This window comes from Hirundo rustica, chromosome 4 (genome assembly GCF_015227805.2).
Source record: "Hirundo rustica isolate bHirRus1 chromosome 4, bHirRus1.pri.v3, whole genome shotgun sequence".
NCBI lineage: Eukaryota > Metazoa > Chordata > Aves > Passeriformes > Hirundinidae > Hirundo > Hirundo rustica.
Window position 1 is genome coordinate 58,265,199 of NC_053453.1, and position 20,706 is coordinate 58,285,904.

Consider the following 20,706-nt stretch of genomic DNA (forward strand, 5'->3'; position numbering starts at 1 on the left):
CAAACTGTCATTTATCTAATTTGAAACAGGAGATCTGGGATTAATACAATAAACCGATGATCTCCAATATGTGCAAAACAATTCAAGGAAGAGGTATTTCATGCTTTCCCCCCAATGTCAAAAATAAAATTTCAAAAAAATGTCAGATGAAGCTGATAAAAGTTTTCTTGAGAAGTCTCCTAATGGTTTAAAAAAACCCAAAAAATGGGCTCAAGATTATTTAAATCAAACTACTGGAAGAAAAGGGCTATTAAAAATTAAAAGCATGAATACAGCTTTCAGCTTCGGAAGTTGACCATGGGCAGTCAGATGTTAGGGGGATATTCTATGGGAAACACTGCTCTGCACTTGCTCTGCTCTTCTGCCCTTTCTCTAAGCATATGCTGCTACACTCCAACTCAGAACACTCCCTGGCTAAATACTTTACTTTTTATGTTACTTTTCCTTTGAAAAATCATTCAGAAAGAAAACTCCAGGTCAGCTGTAATAGCAGAGTGACAAACTGTCAACAAATCACATTTGCAGTATCTGCTCAGCTGAAGAATTTGAATTCCCTGCCTGCTACTTCACTATTCTTTCTAATTACATTAAGTGGATATTTACACATCAGGGAAAAAAATGCCAGATTTCATATATTAATATTTCCAGAGCTATCTATCAAAACATTAATGCATTTTCGTGATAGCAGTAGCTGCTTTCATTTCTCATTTATTTGTCCCTTAAGAAGAGCTAGGCTATAAAACTTTCTCAGGAGTTGCACAGCACATTTGGAGCTTTTTTATCTTCCAAGATTTCATATTTGTGGTTATTGACTGATTTCAATCAAATTTAAAAAAAATCTAATTTATGAAAGCATGTTTTGATATGCTTATATGAAATAATGCTTGTTCATTTGCCTCTTATAAATTAATTTGAGCATATCTAGAATTAAATATTTGTCATAAGATAATTTCAACAATATTAAAATCCTATTGCACAGAGATAATATTACAGGACTTGTCATGAGTTCCCTGGAGCTCACAATTTCTGTAAAACAGCCTTACTTCACAAACCACCTGTAAGCAGACTGTTGCTCTCATCACTCTTACTTATTTCTTCAAGGAGAGAAATTGAAACACTCTTCTAAGTATCAGCAAGCACCTCATTCAAATAAATTAACAGTATCAGCAGCTTTTGCATTCTTAAACATTTAGATTTGTAATAAGAAACAGTGTGGATTATGAAATATAAAGCAGTCACCATATCTTGTTGTCATAAGAGTTCTAGAATAAGATAAAATGTAAAAAAAAGAAAAAACCAAAACCAACAACAACAACAACACCACAACAACAACAACAACAAAAAAACCACAAATTGGAGTCCACATGACAGAGCTCACAGATCCCTTTTTTGGCCAAACAGATCTCCTCCAGGTGATGCAGCATTTAGGGGGCCTTTTTCACTACTCTTGCTTCAGTTTTAATGCACTGTTACCATGACATGAAACCAGAGGGATGGATCAGAGCCCAAATTCACCCCACTCATGGTGCCCAAAAAGCCAGCACCAGCATTTCAGGCACAGACAAGCTGGAAGCTCAGCAAACGCACACGAGGACAGAGCGAGATTTAGGATTCAGATTCTCTTTTATCGAGTGCCCAGGGAAGGAGTGTGTGCCAGCCATGAGAATGAGACACCTGCAACCTTTCACTGCGGATTAACCACCCCCAACAGCCAGGCACACACGGAACAGCAATGAGCAACCTGACTGGAGATAGTTCTACTTGCTGGGATTTCCTATGTGAAAAAGGAAAGAGGCTTCCATCTCTGGAAGGACCAGACATCAGTGAAATTGCCAGGCTGTACCCATACTCAGCACACACATCACACTTGACTGCATGCACCCAGCATGTTATTTTTACTTGCAAGTTATTAGAATCTGCACTTCCAAGCTCAGCTTTACTGGTGGGTGGGACTCATAGTTCCCAACCATCAGTGTTGGCCAGCAAAGCACACACTCCCAGCGCACAAGAACTCATTTTGCATCTGTACAGCTGCTTCTCCCACACTTGAGGTTCGTGCTGAACACTCCCAGCGTCCAGCAGCCTGAAAAATAAAAGACATCATGAAACTGAAAAAAACCCCTGTGACATGCCTAAAACCCTGCTGATTTTTTACTTAGAATAAATCTTAACCCTAGGACAAACCTAAGTTTTTAAAACCAAAAGTGACTGTCACTGCCAATGTAAGATAAATGTTGCCACAAGCACAGAGGGAAAAGCTGCAAAAAGGGAAAAAATGAGAGCTGCCCCACTTCAGCACAAGGAGAGTAAAACAAGGGAGCACCATCCAGCAGCCAGGGCATTTAAAGAACATGTAATGTGACATGGTGAAACACCAGCTAGGGAGGGTACATTCTGTCTAAAACTTCAAATCAAACATTAAACAAAAATAAAATCAGAGCTGGTTAGAGAAACTTAAATAAAACCATGAGATTTACAAGAAACTGTCAATATTACAAAATCAATTTCTTTCTCTAGGCTTTCTGGAAGAAAAGAAGAAGAAAAATTCCAAGAAGAAACTACTTTTTAATAGATATTTTTGGAACAAAATAATTTTTCCTTGTAAATTAAAACTACTTTTGCTTTACATTAAAAGCTGTAAATGAAACAAATTATGTCAATCAACTTTTTATTTTTGTGTGGCTTTCAACTCTTAAAAATCAGATATGACATGAAAATTCTGTCTTCCATACATTTCCTGATCAAATCTCAGAAATCATTAGGGCAAAGGTTTGTTGTCTTTTTTTGTTTATTATTCTTGCTGTTGACAATATAGTATGCCATCAATTCCTACTGCAGTCAATTACAATTATATTAGGAAAATACTAGAGAACAAACTAAAACTTTAAGAGGTTTGAAAAATCTTAGGCTTAGTGCAGTCTTCGTATCCTAAAGCATATGCAGAAATGGATCCAAATGGATCCTATTCTTTAGTTATGCTATCATATAGAATTTCTTCCCCCACTGCATCTCTATTTTATTTCTCAAATTTAAGATTTCCACAGGAAATTATATCCTGAAAGGTTTTAACATTGCAGATAAAAAACCCCAAAACCTGTCATGTAAAATGAATCCGTCACAAACTCAGGATTCTCCTCCTTCAGACGTAAAGCTCACAGGATGACTTGTAGAAATTCTTAGTCATTTGTAGACTTCTGTCAGCAGAGAGCGATAGTAGTAAGTCAGTCTCCTTTAATAATTTTTTGTTGAGTCTGTGTTTACTGAGATTCTTTGGGGGCTTATAAACTTAAGCAGTTTGGTCAGATTTTCAAAGTGGTTTTTATATCCAGCCCTTAACACTAGAGGGAACAAGGCCAAAGCCAAAGGAATAGACTCTGGGTTTATTTTCCTCACAATCGATAAATAACCCTAACTTTTCCCTAGGCATCGTCTCCAAAATAGCAAGACCATTTTGACTGAAAAATTCTAAATGGAAAATACTAATTGAAGCAGTTAAACTATGATAATCTACTGAAAGGAAAACATTGTAATGGGAGACACTGGGTGACTTTAATTATAGATCTCACCATTGCCTCTGTGACAGTACAGCTTCTTTGGAAGTGATGAAATACCAATATAGGCCTGATGACATTTAAACTTGACTGAAGGTCAATGACTGGTTAAACTGGTATGTTTCTGAGCCACTGTTAAATTATTCAGAATTATTTTAGGAAAGCTGCATAAAAAGTGCAGGAGTGCAGTTTCAGCTTCATCTAAATGCACACACTGAGAAAGGAAAAGGAAATGGGGAAACTGACAGTTGCAATTGCCTTGAAAAGGGAAAAAAATAATACCATGCATACCTTCAACTTAAAATTAATCTAGCAGAAGAGAAGATTGCAAGATAGTTCTTGTTTTTACTATTTATTTTCCCAAACTCTTTACTTCAAGAGCAAGCATGAAAGGAAAAGAAGGGGAATGGAACATCATTTCAGTAAAGAATGTAATTATTTTTGTTTCTGTTGCTTAACACCAGTGAGAGGAGGTTGGCAGGAGTAAATAATTAACAATAATCGACAAGGTCTTACTTTTGCCGCAGGAAAGCTCTTTCCCCATCTCCATACATATGTTGGTGAATATGTATCTGTGAGGCTAAATGGAGTCTCCTCAAGCCACCAGCAAGGCTTCATAAACAGCTGAATGAACGTGAAAATGCGCAGTGGCCAGGTGTGCTCAAAGTAAGGAGCGCTCATTACACCAGAGAGCTGCGAGTGAAACATGCAGTGTAAAAACTTGAATTTTGCACCCCTCATTCTCTTCCCTTTCCTTTCTAAGCGTGGTGAATTATATGCTGACAGTACGTCAGTGGCACTGGCAAGTGTCCTGCGACTTTCCTTGGTCATGGTCAAGAGCTGCGTGTCCACAGTGCAGCGTTTCCACAGCACCCCCACAACCCACGGCAGCGCCTTCCCCTCCCAAGGCTCGGATCAGCCAACTGTTTGCTATCAATTATTCACAACAAATGGTGCCAAGATACGTGGTTACTATATAAAGAAGAATTCTTGCGAGAGAGTAAAATAATACTTGCCGACTCATCCTTCACTTGTGATCCCCTGGATTTGTGGCTGCAGCACACAGTCAGTGGGGAGGAGTGCACAGTCTCTGAACATCCTTTCCTGTAGAGGTTTCAGTCTTCCAGAATGAAACTTACACAGTGTAGGTCACAAGCAAAAAAAACAGGGTGGCAAAAATTTTCCCTTTGCACAGATCTGCCAGAGTTAATGGCTAGATAGAACTTTCCAGGCTGTGGTCAGAGGAACACTGAAAACCAGCAGCATCAATAAAAATGCTACGACCCCATCAGCCGTTCACCACTCCCTATCTACTGGAGAAAACCACCATTGAAATGGAGCTGGTGGAGAGCCCTTGTGAGCATTCATCTGCTCCAGTGCTAAGTCAGCCTGCACGGTTTTGAAAAAGCCCACACTGACACATAAGCTAAGATGAATTAGCTTCTGAGCTGAACCAGAGGAGGAATGCTCACGTGATCCATGTTGCAGGCCTCACTGTGGAAATGGTGAGTCCAATTAAGACATCTTAACAAAAGGTTGTGAGCATTGTGCTAGGTAAGAACATCATCATTATATCAAAAAGGACCTTCCATACTTTTAAGTTCAAATATAAGCATAAAAGCAGCCAAGTGGATTAAGATAATTGAATGTCTAAAGAGAGAACTATTGGCACTATTTTGAAAATATAACGCTACCTTTAAAATACTTTAAATAAAGAGCAAAATCTTCCAAGGATTAGTATAATAATGCCCACATGTATCACATCAACTCTCACTGAAGAGAAATGGACTCGTGCACACACAAGAGTCTCCAGATAGAGCTATCACAGTCAGAACAAGAAGCTTATCCATGAAAAAAAAAGAAAGAACCCAAACCAAAACCCCCCACCTGCTGGCAGGTTAATAGGATTCAAAATGGAGCAGGGTAGGGTGGGAACAGATTTGTAGCCAATGGAGTGAATGGGAGAAATGATGCTCAGATGCAATCTCTGTCACTGGAAGTTACCAAGTTGCTGGAGGCTGAGCAGATAAGCCAGAAGGAAGATTACTGTCACTGTCTGTCCTGCTGTTCTATTCTGAATTCTGCTGCTGGCCACCTTTGAAAGAGGACACTCGACCAGGCTAAACAGATCATAGGCATGATACGTGACAACCACTCAAATATTACATTTTGCCATATCACCTTTACTCCAGTGCTGAACTACCAGACTCCCAGGTACGTGCATGTAAATCACTTCTCTGTGCTGTGAAACATCACTTTCACAGACTTATGAGGGTTCCTGTATCATCAGATGCTTCAAAAGGCCCTTTCATACACGAGCAGCTGAGTTACCTCCAAATGTGGCTAAAGACATGAAAAAAAAAGGAAGTACTGGGTCTGAACTCTGTCTGCTCAAGCATGTAAAAAGGCCAACTCGGATGCTGCAATCTAAGCCTACGTCAATTCTGGAACAAGTGACAAACTAATTATTCTTCTAAACAAAAGCTGACTGGGAAAGGCGAGAATCAAAGGACACAACTCTCTATTTGTCAATATAGGGAAAATGAAACAAAACAACCAATCTGCTACTGTGAAATAACAGTTTCAGAAGTCAGAAATGAGGGACTGTTAAAAACCTGTGCTATTAGACTGAATAAGTTTCCAAAACAATATTCTCACAGCGTATGTCCAAAGAAACAGGATAAATTAAATTTCCCTTTAAAAAAACCCCAGCAAATCCACAGAAATCAAAGGTCAGGACCAGCAAAGACCAGCAAAAAATGCATTTGCACTCCACCTACTCATAACACAGTCAGCTAAGGGCAGGGTTAGGTAAGGAAGAAATTACGTATTTAAACAAAAAAAAATATTTATCAGACTTTAGATTTCACATATTTTATCCAACACTAAAACATGTTCTTTAAATAAGGAACAGAGTCCTAGGAATAGATAGTCCTTTCCTGCCTGTAAGTGTTATTTCTCTTCAATGTTATTATTCAGCATTAAAAAAAAGTGCTGCAAACCCAGTAAATAAATAGCCAATGTAGGTTTGATGAAAGATTGGCTCAGAAGGCTGCTTTTGGCCTGAATAGAAAGATATGCTTTCATCCTGTTTTGACTATACTCATACGTTTACCTAACATAATTGGATGTAGTTAATATTGCAGGAGCCTTCAAGCAGTGCGCATTTCCCTCATTAGTGGGTTTAAAGCCTTAATGATATCTCCTGTGCTGCAGAAAAGCCCAGTGTAGGCTTCAAAAGTGATTGGCAAGTTTCAACAGGAGAAAAAACTGGGGGAAGGGAAGGCAAAATCTAATAAGACAGATCTTGTTGTCTTCAGTTATTTAGAAAAAGAAATCTTGTGGAATGGTAGAATAAAGAAGAAAACAGAGGTGAGGATAAACAAGCCAAAACAGATATTTTCAAAAGCTGACCTCACGGTGTCTCAAAGAAATACATGGAAGGAAAGGGAGTGGGTAAAAAGGGAGCGTGGCCCTTCACATACCTGCAACACATTAAGACACACACATACTTAGTCCTACACAAACTCCCCCGTGGCACAAACAAGTGCATACACACTGCATATTGTCAAATCAGCATCTTCATACACCTGCAGCAAAATCACCTTTTCATAGTTTCGTTATGCAGTATTTCTCACCCCTCCCCCCTTTTAAATCTCAATAATTTGGCAGGGAAGCCTTGCATTTAGGAAACAGAATGTCATAATATACGATTAACTAAGCACATGCAAAAGGGTTTGGGGTTTTGTTGTTTGTTTGTTTTGTTGAGTTTTTTATTGACTAATTTTGACCATTTTCCTGGAACAGAAATTTCACAGGCTGATTTAGCTTCAAAAGAAGCCTAATTATGTACAGCTGTATTCAGTATTTCTTGACTGCCTTGAACAAGCAGTGAAAGGGAGATTTGCACACATTATCAGCCACTATGATTAGAGCTGTAAAGTTCGTAATCCATCTGGTGTTGTGGTGTCTACCTAGGAGCAGGTATTGAACCACTGACGGCTGCAGTGTAACAGCATAAAGGGAGAGCGTTAAAAATTAACAAAAAACAGCACAGCAACCCAAGTCATTTCTTGATACTGGATTGTCCTCACATTTGTGTTCTCCCATGGTTTTGCAAAGCATTTTTATGAGTACAGGCATGAAGAGCGGAGAATTAAAAAACGTAAATTTCATCATGTGGTTTTGCAGTCTTCACAGGGGAAGAGGTAACAGGATGCCATGGTGATGGCAGCACTGCAGCCCATTAATAAACCAGAGGAAGACTCAGGGACAGATTCAAATACTTAGACCCATGTTTAAAAATAACTCATTTCATTATAACTCCTGTGAAAAATAAGAGGACTGTGCATCTCAACATGCTGACTCATCATTTCTTAAGGGGGGGTGGGGGGGGTGGGGCAAGGAAAGAGGAAACTTTTTTTTAAGTCTTCTAGCCTCCTTACAGTCAACTTAGAATTTGAAAACAGTCAACCCATGCCTGGAAAAGAGAAAAAATGGAAAGTTTTAATTTCGTATTTCGTCTGTGTGTAACTGATCTGTTTCCACCATCACTGCCAGCCCTTCACACAGGAGGAATCAGCCAGTTTTATTTCCAGTCTTGCCTGGAAATGTGAAAAATATTAGTGTTCATTTACTCAATTAGAGATTCATAACTCTTGAGAAAACAAATTGATATGACTTGCCTGGACAACAACATGTTAGCCAGTTGAAAGAGCAGCCTCACTGGAAGTGTGGCTTTCTCCAAACCCAACTACAGCCTGGCACCCACTGCTGGGGAATAGGCTGAGAGCTTCCTCCAGCCACAACAACACAGGAAACCTTCCTCAAACAGCAAACTACCTAAGTCACCACTCAAAGGAAATACATTGTCAATTAGAGAGTATCTTGAAGTCAGTCAACAGGACCATCCTCAAATTAATTTGACATAACTACAGTCAGTGTTTAAAGATTGATTGCTTGTAAGCTATTCTGTGGCTCTCCAGCCTACTGTCATTTATATCCTCCTAAACTTTCACAAATCTTTATTGAATACTCAAATGTTTGAGAAGACACTGTGTTCACCCTCTTTTCCATGCGAGGCAACGAAAAAACATCTCCCATGTAAGGGCATACCCCAGTTCTGGACAGAATAAGCATACTGGTGTAAATACACAGTCATAGCCCACTGAATTAAATGAGAAGTAAAAACATGGACAGAAACAAGCAAGTGCTGACATCTTTTTATGAATTGTGGAGTTGTGGTTTAGGAGTGGCACTCCCCAGTTCTGCATCCCCACTAAGATTCCCCAAACCCCGCTGCCATCCTCCTGCACACCCCTGTTTTCCCCTCTCCCTCTCCCTGTGGCAGGATGGAGAGGGGAACTGGAGGCAGGATCACAGGTTGAGAGAGGGTAATTTACTGGAAACAGCAGTGAGATAAGAAAATTAACAGTAACAACAATACCAGTGAGAGGATGCAAGAAAAGAAAGGATTCACACGCAAACACTCTGAAAAGAAACAGTACTGGATGGCTCCTTCCACCACGTTTACTTGACCAGAAGGAACCCCTTCTCCCCAGAAGAGAGTCCCTTTCCCCCACCCCTGGCAATGATGTGGCATAGAATAACCTCAGGGTCCTGGCCATGCCCCCTCCCAGCTACTCAAAAAACTTAACCCTGTCCTGGACAGAACCAGGACACCTGGTCAGCAGAAGCAGGTGCCAGCTGCTCCAAAGGTAAAGACAAATGTGTTCTCCCACTTCACAGGACACAGGTTTCACTTGGTTTCCTGTTCTGAATTAGAATCACAAACAAAAATTACAAACTTGAGATGATGGTCCTCAAACACACTCAATTAAATCTGATGATACTAACTTTTCTACTTTAGCTTTTCTTAATACTTCAAAATAGAAACTTACTTAAAAGGGGGTGGGAGAACTTTTAATGAAAACATTTTAATCTGCATTTCTGAAGCTTCTTTTAAGAACAAACAAAAAACCCTCCCACCACAACCATTTGAATTAACAGATAAACCAAACCCCAACCCATTGCCATCAGTCTCGAAGCACTCATATTCACTAATGATACTCTTCAGGTGGAAAATCCCAACATACTCTTCTACATTTATTAAGGTGACAAAGCACTTCCTAAATGCTTTGCCATTGTGAACACAGGAATTCTGTTACAAGGCCAAAAACTGAGCTCAGAGCTCCTAAATCCTGACCTAGAGCCCTAATCACAAAACCAGACCTCTTCTCACTGGGATTCAGGGATCAGATGGCTCACAGAACATGGTCTACTAATACATCAGTCCTTTCTTTGAGGATAACTGAAGCCAAAGTCTGATTAATTTTACCATTAATAGCAGTGATCATTTGACAACATTAGTTTTGTGCTATTAGCTTCAGCATATGGGGAATAAGGGACAATTTGTTGTGCATGCATAAAAAGACTTACACAGTGTGAAAGAAATGACCCTCTCAATATTTATTATTTTAATTTTCAAGTGTCTATTGCAAGCATATGTACTGCTACTTTAAAATATTTTAACAAAACTGAATTCAATTGCTCAGAAAAATTAACCTGCGAAATCTCAAAGCAAAAACGGGAAAGAAACAAGGAAATCCTGCATTAAAAACTTTAAACTTAAAAATTTTATAAGGTATAGAAGGCAGAAAAATAGTTACATATATATTGACCAAGCTAGAAAGGTATTTCAGTGTGTCTAGAAGACAGCCAAGGAGACATATTTGGGAAAGAAAGCAGATGTTAGAGTTGTTTACCCTCAGTGCTCCTGAACCATCAGGTCAAAAGAAGGATAAGAGCCCTTGCTCAGCTTCCCGGCACTGGAAAATCACTCAGGCATCTGGGCTCACGCAGCTGTACAACAGCACCCACAAACTTGCAGTCAAACAAAGTAATATTAAACAGATACGTGCCATACAGGCAAATTCATTCCCTGCTAACATGATTCCCTTTCTATACCAATGCTGTACCAGACAATATTTCAAACCAGCTATGATCTAGAAGCTGTATAAAACTGGTAGGCAAAAAAAAGAAGGAAATCTTAATAAATTCACTGCTTGGACACCTTTTCACTTATCCTCCTAAGGCACAGAATGATTTTTGGAAGCACTGAATATTCTCAGCTCAGTGAGACCAAGGCTTTTGTACATGTGGCAGGATTGATGCTTGGATTTGTCCTACAAAGTCAGGGAGGAAGGGAATAACATTGCACTCTATCACAAAGAACTGGGTGTTCAAGGCACAGCCTGCCATCGGGCATGATGGTTTTCCTGCACCAGGAACTGGAATACCAACATGGCATGCACAAAGAGGCATATTTTGTGAAGTTTCCATAATAACATATGGCACAATTGATGTCTACAGTGCTCTAGAGAATGGAATAGAGACTCAGCCTCTCCTTAGTTCACAAGGAGATCCTAAAACAATATATGTGCATCTGTATGCATCCATAAATATATACAGATATGTATTCAAGCTCACACGCAGATGTAGCAATTAATCACGGGACATGTTGGCTCCAGAGCTGTTATGCCAGTCACTTTCCACGTCCTATATGAACCAAACAAAAACAAGATGAAACAGGATGAAGGAGTGGAAAAATTAAAAATGAAAATCTAAACAGAATGAAGCAGTGAAAAAGAATTAAAGCGCATTCCTTCTCTCTGCAGCCACAAAACCCAGTATGTATTTGGAACTAAATATCACAATCAAACTATTCGCACACACCAGATGTGTACAAAGCCATCCCACTGAACGGTCATTTTAAAGCATGGAAAAATGAAGACCTCATTTTATATATGTATATTTGTCATGTTTTCTCTTTTATTAGAACCCTTTTCCAAGTACTGACTTGTCTGCTGTCCTACTGTGTCACTGATGGTTCAAACCATGTGCCCACGCCAAAGGTAAGCTTCCAGAAAAGTCCATTCTCTGTCTATTTACAAACTGAGTTCTTTGCACTTTACAACAACAATTTCTAAGTAAACAAAGAAATTCACATTTCTTTGATGGTGGATGATGGTGGCATTGACACAACCGGAAATAATACTAGGAAGTTTAACTTGAAGGGAAGAAACATTTCTAAACCAAACAACCAAAGGGTACAGGGTCAAGGCAGCATGCATATCTGTCTTTTGGCAACAGTATAAAACTTGTCATTCCTTAGCTGTTTTTACATTGCATGCTTCCAAGTGAGTTATGTTGGTGGGTTCATTTTTCAAAATAAAAACTGTATTTGTGAAAGAGGTGGAAGAAACAGCCCAGCACATAAGCTGGAGAAGACTCCGGGTTGGGATACACAACTGAATTACCACTGTTTACTGAAAGTCAGCACATCAGTGGGGATGATGTCTGTTCTCTAAAAGTAAAGGCAGAAGACAGCAAGAAAGATCTTGCACAGGACATGCAAGTGATCCTTTGCTTGAAAAGGTGAAGAGCACAGATGCACAGCAGCCAGTTCCTGAGCTGAGCTTTTTGAAGCCAGTTGTTACATCCTAGTCCTGCTCTGGAGACAGATAATCTTTATCAGTCAGCGTAGAATCATCTAAAGTTAATATGTTGATTTCTGCTGACTGAGGACCCAAAATTCACAGAATTACAGGATGACTGAGTTTAGAAGGGACCTCTGGAGGGCATCTTGTATCAAATTTAGATAGATCTTTTGATACAGTATTATACAGTTTTCTTTCCCCTAGAAAGAGACCAGAAAGAATAGCCAGTTCAGGGATATGTCAGGCATCCTGGACCACAACTGAACAAAATGCAGAAAATAGGTTCCTTCCTACTTGCTGTTTAATGCTCTATGTAAGCCTGAAGCATTATAGCTTTACCAAAATAAAGATGATAATGATAAAACAGCTTAGTGTAACAGACAAATTCTACATGTGAAAAGAATAATCAGATCTTATGTGGATCAATTCAAAGATGAAGGGAAATAATAGACAAGCAAAAAGAAAAGAAGCTCAAGCAGCTCACTTTGCCCTCAAAAGGGATACAAGAATTTTGTATCACATTATATTCCTGATACTTTTTTATTCTTATTTTTACCACTTCATTATTGTTTGCTATTAATCCATTATTACTTGTACCACTGTAGCAGCTAAGCTTCTGATGAGAAAAATATTTTCTTACAGAAATTGGGATTGGTGTAGTTGTTTGAATTTAAAAATGTAACTCTCCTCCAGCTGGCTGGCAGGTAGATTTAAGGATTTGGTCTGAATCATCCACAAGTTTCCACCTGTGACAGTCACATGAATCCTGGCAGAGCACCAACTCCAGTGGCCTGGCAAACCTTGACTAGCCAGTACTTACCTTTGCCTTAGGGCTTACAGAATCCATATTTCTAGGAAATATTTTTACAGCCATCCAAATTATTTGAATTATGTACCAGGTAATTTGTCTCTTCACATTGTCCCATCTTAATATTCTGCTCCAACATTTTTAAAAGTACACTTCAATGATTCTCAAGTACTAATTGAAAAACAAATTTTCAATGCAGAAATTAAAAACAATCTGAAAACAGATTATGTATCATTATCCCACCTGGAAGAATGCAACAAACATCATAATCCTATCTCACTTGCAAAAGAGTAATGAAGTTAAAAATGGTCTTAGTGATCTTAAAATGAAGCTTCTATTCAAGAGACAATTTAATACAGTTGTGAGAAAAAAGTATCATTTAATCCAGCACAGCCCTGCCTAAATGCAGGCTGAGGTTTCCATGGTTAACCTAAATTAAAATTAATTCCATATTTTTTGGCACAAGGTATATAAAGTAATTTTCATATTTTCTTCTTCAACTATAATTAAAAACATGGGGAGAAAGGCTTTGTGTGCCTCAAGGATGAAGGTATATTGCAGCAGACATTTATAGTTTTGAATGGCTCTAATGCTTGTGTTAATTGAGACCAAACTAAATGGGAAAGCAAAGTGTCATTACTGCCTTCCTGTGATTATACAGTTACCAATACATATACCCTGTGCCTACAAGGCAGTAACAGCCTGCGTGCTAGACTTGGTTGCTTGTTCTAAAAGGAAGTGAACCTTAATGCAGATCTGACCTGCAGTCACCATACACTTCTTTTACAAGAATTATTAACCAGTAATTCAGAAACAAGAGAAGATGGTGGGGGAATATAAAAGACTTTTGACAGCAGCCTTCAAAAGATAGCCATAGTAAAGATGTGAAATATATAATATCAAAGGGAAACATAAAATGAAGAGAAGTTTAGCTTGTGTTCACATGCAAGATCTACTTTGTCTATATAATGAGTGAGCAGACAGGTACAGTATGTGAGAAGTGTACAAATGGTCTAGGTCTTTCAAGATGCAGACACAGGACACAAGATGCTTCCAAAAGGATCCTCTCAGCAGATTAAAACCACCCCCATTCCATAAAGGCTTTCAGATGACTTCCCAGAAGGGAGTCCACAAGTGCACAATCCCAGATTAAGGTTATCCTGCTTACGAGCACTCAAAGGCATGACATCACGTTAGAGACAGCTTTAATAAAAGCTGTCCGAATTCACTGAATCATCATCTTACTGGCTTCTATCAACAAATCCACTGTTTTCAGCCCTTCACAAGTTTGATTTCCCATTGTCTCTTAATCAAATATGTATATATTTTACAATTAATTGAAAATAACAGCAAAATAAAAAGGCAATATAAACTTTTTCTACACTTAGCTTTTAGAATTAGTCCTGCACATCCTGAAAATCAGGGACAATTTGTTAATATACACTTGGTACAACTGCAACAGAGAGAATAATCTCTCTTTGAGGTATTCTAGGTTAGATAACTCACATTTCACTCTAGTGGATGATGTCCAAATCTTGATTACGGAAATGCACATGGGGAGAGGTCAGAAAAAAAAAAAAAAGCACAAGTGTGTTTTCCTAAGACCTGTTCAAACCCAATGGTCTCACCTGCTTTACCATCCCCTCAGCCTAAAAAGGCTGATACTCTTAAAACGGAAAAAAAAAAAAAAAAAAAAAAAAAAGCTTTGGGTTGAAATAATAAGCATGTGCCATGTTTGGACTGAAATACATTACCCTAGCTTTGTAAACAGCACTGACTCCAAAGTCAGATCTAAAACCACTCTTCACTGGGGTAGGAATTTGTAAAATAAAGCAGGGGGGTCTTTTTAGCATTTTGAATTCTCCACTAGCAAATAGAAACCTTCACTTGAAGTAGAGGAGCTTGCTTTGACTAATTTCAAAATATACAAAAAGAAGTAACCCTATTAAAATCTTAAAATGACATTTATTCAGTCAATGTGATAAGAAAGAATTCTATTACTTGGAAAGTGCTTTTCTCACTCTCACCTTTCAATCATTATTTGCATACAACCCAAATCACATCTGAATAAATTCCACTGCCCTTCCTTATGTACCATCCAGCATTATTTATATTCATGTAGGATTATTAGTGAACAGGATAACCAAAGACTTCCCCAAGAGAACTGACTGCAAATTAAAGAGGAGACAGCTTCCAGTGTGAAAACTCCAGAGGAGAAAAGATCCCCAGGTTAGATGTGGAAAGACCCAGAAACAGAAGGCTGCTTATCTGCAATAAGTGAAAAACAAAGGCTGGAAGAGGGGAGAACAAAGTGAAAAATGAGAAATGATCAAAGATTGTGGCTATGTGAGAAGGCCATAAAACAAGCAGATGAGAGAATATAAGATGAAGGAAGTTCATTTGATTTAGACTCATGGGCATTAAGCAAGACAGAAATAGCAACCCTGCACAGGGGGAACCTGCTAATTTTGCTAAAGGTTGGCTAGGAGTTAAATTTATTCATCTGTCATAGGCTTTCTGGTTAGTGGCAGGGATGTCACTCTGTCTATGTCTCAGTTCCTCATCAATAAAGCAGGATGTTGTACAGAAAAGCCTCAAATGATTCAGAGGACAGTCAAGTGATGAGGGCAAGATGTGAACCTGCAGAGACAGCTCTACCTAACAGATCCTTAATGAAGAACTAGAAAAGGAGAGAGGGAGAGAGTGACTACAATGACATAACCTACCTGAATTTTAGAGAGGAACACAGATGTCACAGACAGACCATGACAGATGGATATACAGCCACAAGAAAGAGAGAAACCTCTGAACACAAAAAGCCTGTAGAGGAAGAAAAAAAATCACCAAGAAGTGTGACAATACAGAGAAAGATATATCCAAATGACCCGGCTGAGTGAAGTTAAAAGCAGAACAAATCTCTGAGTGTCCCCTCTAAGGAAAACTTCCTAATTTAAGGGAAGCATTGCTTGATCACCAGCTACTGCTAGGTGTAGTGGGTATAGGCTACTACTACCAAATATAAAGAAGAAAAGCATGGAAAAGTTATAGACAGGAAAAAATAGGGTTCCTGCTTGGGGTGGAAGAAGGGAAGGAATGGAAAATTTCTTCAAGCATAAAGAAAACGGGGAAAAGCCCCTTGTCATAGATAACAACTTCAGCCTAAGAAGTCTAAAATAGATTTTTCCTTTCAAGTGTGAGGTATGGGCAGAGTGGTGGGCAGTTGTTACCAGTAGTTATTAAGTAAGGCAGTCACAAGATGAAACTCAAGCACCAAAAGAAGCAAGCAAAGGAGACAAGCAGTCTGCAAACAGACTGACTTTTTGCATAGAGGGTCAGAGGAGACAGACAGCTCTTCAGAGAAAAAATGTTCCCCAAAGGGCACAAACAACCCTCCTGAATACACATGAGTTTGTTTGAGCATACAAAGGGCCCAGAGGGAAACAGGGAATGGATGGGACCGAGGCAGCATGCAGTGACAGTATTTCCTTGTAAAATGCTGAGCAACTGCTGGAGCTCTGGCCATTCACCCTCATTATTTGTTCTAACCACTTCCACTTCCTGAAATGAGCTTTCCAAGGTGAGCATAACCAAGAGCATATGTACCAATTCTTGCTAACTCAAACTTCCTTCTTTGCTATTTATTATTTTCAGGTATGACTAATATACAATAGCTGTGGGAGGCGTGTCCTTGTCCCAAGCAGACTGCTCCTGCCCTGTGAGGTCTAAAAGCACAAGACAGATCATGTGTGAGAGAAAGCAAATAATACCATCTCCATGTTACAGATAGAGAACTGAGGAAGAGAACTAGTAAGTGATTTTTCCAAGATTTCACAGGAGGCCAGTGGCAAAACTGGATATTGAAACCCTTTCTTCAACATCCATCTGGTGCTTTAGCCACAAGGACAGTGTATCTCTTCTAAGGACATTCTCTTTCATCCTCAGAGTGTCCTGGCAACAAGAGCCTTTGACTAAATGTATATAGCTTAAGGTCTTATTGAACCATGTTGTAATTTTGCCTCTCTATTTCCAGCTTCCTTGTAGCCACTTTTGGTTGGTGCTACCAACTCCATTCACAAAGAAAATTTTATATGTACTTACAGTTCTGTTGGTGAAGTTACTAAAATCTGTCACTAAGATTTGCTCAATCATCTCTGGTGAGGAGACCACAACAAACATTTGGCGACCAATATAATACCTAGAAAGAAATAAAGAATAATTTTAACAGATGGTGACCACAGAGAATGATCTTCCCTAAAATATCTCTTTTTGCTTAAATATATTTGCAGTGAACAAATATCACAGAAAATGCATTCCCTTAGGTAAAGCAGTATCTTTCCCCAGCCATCCCAACTGTTAAATTAAGATGCATGGTCCTGGAATTTGAAGGAAACAGCTTAAAATCTTTTACTGATTAATCAATACTCAGCCAACATTTTAACGTAAAGGTTTACACACTCTATGCTCACTCGGAATCCCATTCAAAGTGATGTAGTATCACTAAACCAAACTATAGAAGAGTAAAACATTAGAAACCAACTGAAATAATCATGAAAGACCTACAAAATTGAATTTCCTGCCATCAGCCACATGAAATGTCTTTCCATGGCCAAGCTCTGCCTCTAACAAGTCTTTCCAGAAGTGCTCTCAGCACGACTGCAGAAAAGCACACTTCCACCACTTCTATTAGCACTAGAACTGAGTGCACCTCAGGCTCTGCATTGCCTTGGACAAACCTTACATTACACAAATAGAGATGGGGAAAAAAAGGGGGGGGAAAAGTTTTACCAAGTCTAAGGGAATTAGTAAAAGTTAAGAAGAAAAATAGGTGATAGGGGTGTCTCTGCCTGTACACCCTTTATCTCCCTGCTCCCATTTTAATACAACCTTGTGGAGCCAGAGTCTGCCCTTCTGGGTCTTCACACCGTTGTGAATGCTGCAGAGGCACTGGGACGCATCCCAGCCTACAACTTCTAGGGGTGCAGAGCTCCCTTCTCCAGCACCATTTCTTTCAAGGCCCACAGGCACTCTGGTTGGCTGCTCTGCTGGGGAGAAGAAGCATGACCAGCAGGCAGAAGTTGCTTGCAGTCTCTACCTTTGTCGATGGCTGGACCAGAAAGCCTATTCAGGGAGCACTGTTTTTTCTCCACCAGAAGAGAGGAAGAAGAGGCTGGAGGCTGGCGCAGGAGGGCCAGGCAGCTCACAGCAGAACACAAGAGCTGCAATACCACAGTAATGTCCATGCCTAATCATTTTGGTATGCTATAGCTCAGTATCGATATATTGTTTATCACCTGTCTACACTGCAGCAACTGAATAGACACGCAAACCCTGGGCTGAATTAAATATAGAAACTAGGGGTTCCCATGGCAATGAAGCTGCAGCAGCCTGATTTCTTCAAGGGCAAACAAATCAGACAAATATCTTGATTCCAAAACAAGGTTTCACACCCCAGTTTGACCTCTCTATCACCAAAACTTGTAACAAAAAAATGGCAGAGAAGAACAAGAACATGGGAAAGAAGACATCTTTTCTTCTCTCATGGACTTCCAGAGGGAACTTTTATTTCCCAAATGCAATTCACAACCTCTATTGGAACATTAGATAGGGGTGGTGTGGTCTATGAAGGTAAATCTTTTTCACTCCTCCCAGTTTGCTCAAACACAGCATAAGTAGCTGCCTGTAATGGTCAAACTTTTATTCAGAATCTTCAGGGGTGCATAAAAAAGAGCTGAAGCCTCAGATTAAAGAGGGGTTAATTCACAGACTTTAGCAAAAGAGGCTAATGCCCTACATGCAGCTTTTGCAATTATTTTGTATAGTTTTTCTGGCATCAGAGAAGCAACACAAGCTCTCAAAGTAAAGATGTGCCCTCTGAACCTACCCAGAGTGACCAGCCACAAATACTGACCTCTCATGATCACACCTCACTTTTCCTCCCTCCAAGTTTAGCAAGTTCCTTGACACATTTATTGGTTAGTGACAAATGATCCTGCAACAAACAGTTTTTCACAGGGACCAACTTAGTGACCCCAGATTCCAAATCTCAATCAGAAGCTGGTTATGTCTACCCAGACAGCTTAACTCTGACCAGCAAAGGGAACCACATGATACATCAGGCAAAGTGTGTGTGTGTGTGAGACACACTTCTAGTTTATTTCAAACCTGGGAAATTGCAAAGCTCCAGCTCCTGTTCGCTGGGATTACAGGATGATACTCACAGCAGGAGTCTTTATGTCACAGTGCACTTTGTGCTTGAAAGCATTCAGGACCAAAAAATTGGGACGGGAGCATCTCCTACTCAAGCTGCTTTTATGAGAAAGTGACTCAGAAGCCAAGCTTATGCAAACAAGTCTATCCATCATCCTCCAACTCAGACCAGTCACCCGAACTCTCAGTTCTGTTTCCACAGTTAGCTCATTCTTTTTTATTTACTTTTCTGTAACTTTCTAGCTATAGGCACTCCTTTCTCCTATAGTGCCTATAGGAGAAAGGCACTATATAGCCACTGTATATAGTGCCTACGTATAGGCACTGCTTTTCCTTTCTTTATGCAGTTATAAATTAGGGCAGAGAAGGAGAAGAAGGGGGGGGGGGGGGGGGGGCATCCCCTACAACTAATAATAGAAAATGCTAGGGGGAAAAAACAAACAAACAAAAACCCCACAAACAAACAAAACCAAATCAAAACAAAAAAAGAGAAAAACATACTTAAATTTATTTTTAAACAAAGTTCTGCCTTTTTTTAAGGAATGACTGCTATAAAGCACACACATTATTGGATCCCAAAGAGAAAAAGCTCTCTTCCTGCCTTTTTTCCATTCTCCTACTTTCTGTATACAATCTTTCAAACGTTTTCTAGGACACAAAAAGATGAGGCTATGTATGGGCGTACTTTGGAAGTCAAAATCCATAAGCCAAAAGCATGACTTTCATGGTCTTTCCCTGAAGTTAAGGAAAAAGGACAAGTAGAACTAAGCATGAAACAAGATCACCTGAGCTATTTCATTCAGCAAACACAAGTTTGGAACCTGAGAAGTCAAAAAGATGCCTGAGTTTTAACGTATTTTAAATCCTTTGCAGGGTCAAGGCTTCAGTGACAAAAAAACCAGGCTATCTCCCAACTAGGTGTTTTGGGGTTTTTTCACTTGTTTTGAAATAACAGGTAAAAGATAAAATCCTCCCGACCAATAATCTATTCTTCCCAAGTAAATAACATATTCACCTCTACCATGTAACTTCATTTTGATTCTGCATTGCTGGATGAGGAAATCACTAGTGTCACGTAGACTTAGATTTATTGTTGAACAAAACCTGATATTCTTGTCATATTTTAATAAATAAGAGTTTGAGAAAAACAAAAGCCTCTGGGCAAGTACATTGCAAATGGATTCATGAATAATTTAAGACAGCACTTTTTATTAACTTTTCCTAGGTTAATCTTTCCACAGGACTCATTCACACACACAAGTTCTACCTTTAGCTACAGTATCATTACATTGCTTGACCCAACACTTTATAATATTTTCATCGAAGGCTTTCAGGGTATAAAGCAAATACTTGGGAATACCTAGCCTGCTCCAGCAGAGAAGCAAGATTTCATGCACATAACATGACACCCTCGGGGTGATACGCCTCTGTCCACAGGGAAGTAAGTTGTAACACTGCCACACCAGCAAAGAATAAATTTCATGACCCACACATGGAGACAAATTTTCCTGTGTAGATGAGGTTATCGGTTAATTAAGTTATGCTGTTGGAGCAATTTCTATTATATTTCAGTTCAAACTGCAGCCCTCCAGAACAGTGAAAGAAATTCACATTTTAGACCAGTAGCTTTAGCTCCATTGCA

The 20,706-nt window shown here is 39.3% G+C and overlaps 1 protein-coding gene across 12 annotated transcripts in view; it reads right to left on the bottom strand.

The window, feature by feature from the left end:
- Positions 1 to 20,706, bottom strand: part of TBXAS1 (thromboxane A synthase 1) — a 239,857-nt gene that overhangs the window by 110,320 nt on the left and 108,831 nt on the right. For all 12 annotated transcript variants that reach the window (XM_040062920.1, XM_040062919.2, XM_058420378.1 and 9 more), the window contains one exon: positions 16,956 to 17,052. In XM_040062920.1, the coding sequence (XP_039918854.1) occupies positions 16,956 to 17,052 (97 nt within the window). The remainder of the gene's footprint in view (positions 1 to 16,955; positions 17,053 to 20,706) is intronic.